Here is a 4649-nt window from a genome sequence, read left to right on the forward strand (position 1 = left end):
GGTGACCGTTGGTCTCCCTGGGCAATAAGAACAACCACGCCCTAACCCTTAAATCCAATCACGCCTTGGAGATGCGTGATTGGTGGGCCGTGTTCCAGGTGTCAGGATGCTGCGGGGCTATAAAAGGACCGGTGAGACGGCCCACCCCCTCATTTCTGGACCTTCTCAGCCTGGGAAGCTTCTTTCTTCAACTGGCGCTTTCAGATGGGAAATCTCACCGAGAGGACCTCCGCGGACATGGAGGCCGTTTCTCTGCACCGAGAGGAGGAGTCTGCGTTCGGCGTCTTTCCGCCACTGGAATCTGCTTCGTCCACTGCAGGTGGGGCCGAAGTCCACGGGGGACCGTGTCGAGCCGAGAGACCACCCCTGCCATCCCAGGCCGAGTGCTGGGGGCGTGGTGATCTGGCTCCCACTGAGAACCTTCCGCGCCGAATCAGACCCTCCGTGGTCGGGGCCGGGCTTCGGAACCTGGGCAACACCTGCTACGCGAACGCGGCCCTGCAGTGCCTGACGCACACCCCGCCCCTGGCCAGCTACATGCTGTCGCGGTGGCACTCGGACACCTGTCAGAAGCAGGCGTGCTGCATGCTCTGTGCCATGGAAGCTCACGTGACCCGGGCCCTCCTGCATCCTGGCGACGTTATCCAGCCCTCGGAGGGACTTCTCATGGGCTTCCACAGACACGGGCAGGAAGATGCCCACGAATTTCTCATGTTCACCATGCACGCCATGCAGGAAGCGTGTCTGTATGAGTGCGCGCAGCTAGACCGGCCCTCAGAGGACCCCAACCTAATCCGTCAGATATTTGGAGGGACCTGGCGATCTCAGATCGAGTGTCTCCACTGCCACGGTGTTTCTGACACTCTGGACCCTTACCTGGACATTGCCCTGGATATCCAGGGGGCTCGGAGTGTGAGCCAAGCTTTGGATCTGCTGGTCAAGCCCGACAAGCTGGATGGTGACAATTCCTATCATTGCAGTGTTTGCCTCAAGAAGGTGCCTGCATCTAAGACCTTGACTTTGCACACTTCCTCGAAGGTCCTTATCCTGGTGTTGAAGTGGTTCTCGGATTTCACCGGCATGAAAATGGAGAAGGAAGTGCACTATCCGGAACACCTTGACATGCGGCCGTACCTGTCTCAGCAGGGCGCGGGGCCTCTGGCCTACGAGCTCTATGCCGTGCTGGTCCATGCCGGCTGGACTTGTCACAGCGGACATTACTTCTGTTACATCAAAGCCGCGGATGGCCGGTGGTTCAAAATAGATGACGCTCAGGTAACCGCCTGTGATGTTTCTTCTGCCTTGAGCCAACGTGCTTATGTCCTGTTTTACATCCAGAAGAATGAATTGGGAAGAGACGCTGGAAGTGCCTTCCTAAGTGGGGAACCGAGATGCCGCAGGACTGAGCACAGAGTCATGGGTTCAACCCGATGGGGGCCTGCGCGTCACTCCCACAGCATGGGAGAGGGTTCGGGCAGACCCACCACCTTAGAGGAGTGGCATTTGTTCCAGAAACAATTTCGACCGAAGCCTGAATTCAACCTCAGGAAGATCGAATGTGTCCTGCCTGCCAACGTTGCTGTGATTCATCAGGGCACATATAGGGGTGGGATGCTCAGGAGCCGTTCTGCACAGGAAGGCAGTCTGCGTGGCCATCCAGCCAGGGGCATCCTCCCTCAGGGGGCCAAGGACACTGGCCAAGTGCCTTGTCCCAGAGGGAGAGCCAGGGCTAACAAGAGGAAGAAGAAGAAGAAGAAGAAGCATCAGAGGTCTCTGGACACCTTCCAGTGACCGCAGCCGCAGCTGACATGCACGTGCCTGGTGGAGAGCATCGTATCGATGATTGAGTCTGGGGACGTTCGGGTGGACTGTTCCTGGAGGGTGGTGGTGAGTGGGGCACGAGGTCTTTGCAAAGTTGGATACTTTGAATGTAATCCAAACAGTAAATACAGAGTGCTTTGAATAGACATGGAGAACAGAGTGTGTTTTTTCCATGTCTTCTAGGGGAGTGGGTGTTTTATGTGCTTTGGAGAGTCCTGGGTGTGTTGGCACAGGGGCCCCGAGGTTGGTGGTTGCAGGCGGTGGTTGGACTCAGCACATCTGTCCCTCCAGCTGTTAGAATGGGTTACTGGCCATGGGCACCAGAACCGGTACCGACAGAGGAGGATGGTGCACAATGTGTAATTTCACACCATTGACCGCTGCTGCCCCATTCGCTTGGGGCGCAGAGACCCAACCCTGGTTTCATTTCCGGGAAGTCCCTGAGAGGGGTCTGAACGTCCCTCTCGTGTGCCACCACGATGGTGAGATCTCTGACGGACACTGCTGTTGTCCTCAGACCAAAGGTTTCATGACGGATCATGCATTCGTGAGTAAGGCCGGGGTCAGCATCTTCTCTCAGCCGCCCCCACCATGCCTCCCCCTACCCTGCGCCCAAGGGGCCTCTGTCAGGTGACAGAAGTGTCCCCCTCTGCCGGGTAATGAATCAAATTCTGGAAGTACATGAATCTACACTTAATTTTCAAAATCAAACTTTTCTACAATTTTGTAAAGATGTCAACTTCTAAAGCAGGGGTCCCTAAACTTTTTACACAGTGGGCCAGTTCACTGTCCCTCAGACCATTGGAGGGCCAGACTATAAAAAAAAACTATGAACAAATCCCTATGCACACTGCACAGATCTTATTTTAAAGTAAAAAAACCAAAACAGGAACAAATACAATATTTAAAATAAAGAACAAGTAAATTTAAATCAACAAACTAACCAGTATTTCAATGGGAACTATGCTCCTCTCACTGACCACCAATGAAAGAGGTGCCCCTTCCGGAAGTGCAGTGGGGGCCGGATAAATGGACTCAGGGGGCCGCATGTGGCCCGTGGGCGGTAGTTTGGGGACCCCTGTTCTAAAGGAAGTGATCTTCAAATAGATTTTTTTTTCTTTTGGTTAGACTAGCCCTGGAGGCCTGAGACAGCCAGGTAATGGCCCAGGAAGAGATAGGATCCCTGATGGGTTCTCTAAGTCTCACATGTTAGGGACCAATAGAGGGGACAGATGCAGGGCCAGAGAAGAGAGATGCATAGAGGGACAGAGTCCAAGCAGGGGTCCTGGGGGTGGGCTTCTGCTTCTGGGGGCCGCCAGGCAGCACAGCAAGGGACAGGATTTAGGTGTGTGTGTGTCTGCGTGTGTGTGTTTGTGTCTGCCTGTTTGGGAAACTTCACCATCACAGAGATAGGCAACCATCTCTCAGAAAAAGACTACTCAAAGTTTTGTAACCACAACCCCAGAAACAATTCCTAAGCACCATGAGCAGAAACATAGTGACAAGTAACCAGAATAATGATCAAAAGGACAGAAAGAAATAATGTTAATAGTGATATCAATAATAAGCTAAGAAGATGAAAATTAGATTATAAACTCCCTCTGTATAGAACAGTGGCCCAGTGAGGCGACTCCTGAGGTTTTTAGGGCTTAGTGTGCTAGGACTGCACCATGTCCCATGGTCCCTGGTGACAAAGCAAGCAGCAGGACAGTGGAGTCAAGGCCCTGGAGGACCTGTGTGGTGGGGACAGTCCCATGTAAATCCCTCCAGCAGAGGCCTGGAGGGCCCAGGTGTCGGGCTCCCCTTGTCTTGCCTTCTGGGGGACACTTGGCGTGTCCAGCTGTGTTCTTGCTGTCCCAGGGGGGGGGAGACTCCCCACTGGGCAGGCAGGTCTCCTAAACTGTATCTGACCCTCCCCCGGACTCGGAACTGCCCCCTCACGGCCCGTCACACGTGTCGATGGACCTCACCTAAGGTGTCCTCACAGTCACCGTGGCACTCCCTGCAGACGAGGGAAACCTGTGTACTCTAAGGCAGACAACAGAATAAAATTCTCGCCGTCCTCACAGGATTACATTTTCCCACCCCGCCCTACAGTGGAATAAGCCACGGAGATGTTTTAGAAAAATAAGGACTTATCTGTTTCAACCAAGACAAGTGCTCACTGCCTTGGCCTCCGCCAAGCCCTGGGGGGACAGTGCTAGCTGGTGAGAGCACGGCTCAGCCCAGTGGGTCCCCGGAGCATTTGCCCTTGGGGTTCAGGCTCAATATGGGTGTTGGTTGAAAGACAACATTTCTATTGCTGGGGAGAAAGGGGAAAAAGCTCCTTTGTGAGAACCTTCATTTTGCTTGGGGCAAGCAAATCCAATTAATTATTAAAGAACACAAAAAACAGCTTAAGAGGTGGCTGATGGGATTAGGGGTTTTCCCTCCTGCAGCCTTATTTTCCCAGCAGCCCCTGGGCAGTGGTGGGGGAGGGGAAGCTATGTTTGCACCTGGGGAGACTGGAGGCTGTAACCTCAGGAGTTAGCTAAGATACAGAACGTGGCCTGGAATTCACTGCTTTTCTCCCACAGCTCAATTTAAAGATTTTGAAACAAAATTCAAACAGCATCCTGTGGCCCAGGTGGGCAGGGCTGCCTGTCTCCTGTCCAGGGTTGCTGCTAGCCGCAGAGACATGGGCTGGAGGTCTCTGATCCTGCCCCGTGACCTTGCAGAAGCAGGGACACGCACTCTGAGACAGCCAGCACCTGGGGATGAAGGTCACAGCTGTGTCCCCACCAGGGCTGACAGGGAGACAGGAGCACTGGAGGGAAATGGATGAGGGA

The 4649-nt window shown here is 53.9% G+C and overlaps 1 protein-coding gene across 1 annotated transcript; it reads left to right on the top strand.

Moving 5' to 3' along the window:
- The first annotated feature begins 237 nt into the window (after positions 1-237).
- Positions 238-1852, top strand: LOC136308280 (ubiquitin carboxyl-terminal hydrolase 17-like protein 6). The gene has a single exon (XM_066235609.1). It carries the CDS (start codon positions 238-240, stop codon positions 1789-1791), a length of 1554 nt encoding a protein of 517 aa, XP_066091706.1. The 3' UTR covers positions 1792-1852.
- The last annotated feature ends 2797 nt before the right edge of the window (positions 1853-4649 follow it).

The sequence above is a fragment of the Saccopteryx bilineata genome, chromosome 6, assembly GCF_036850765.1.
Source record: "Saccopteryx bilineata isolate mSacBil1 chromosome 6, mSacBil1_pri_phased_curated, whole genome shotgun sequence".
NCBI lineage: Eukaryota > Metazoa > Chordata > Mammalia > Chiroptera > Emballonuridae > Saccopteryx > Saccopteryx bilineata.

Excerpts from the sequence above, each read along its gene's own strand:
- LOC136308280 (XM_066235609.1), top strand. The coding sequence starts at position 238 with ATGGAGGCCGTTTCTCTGCACCGAGAGGAGGAGTCTGCGTTCGGCGTC.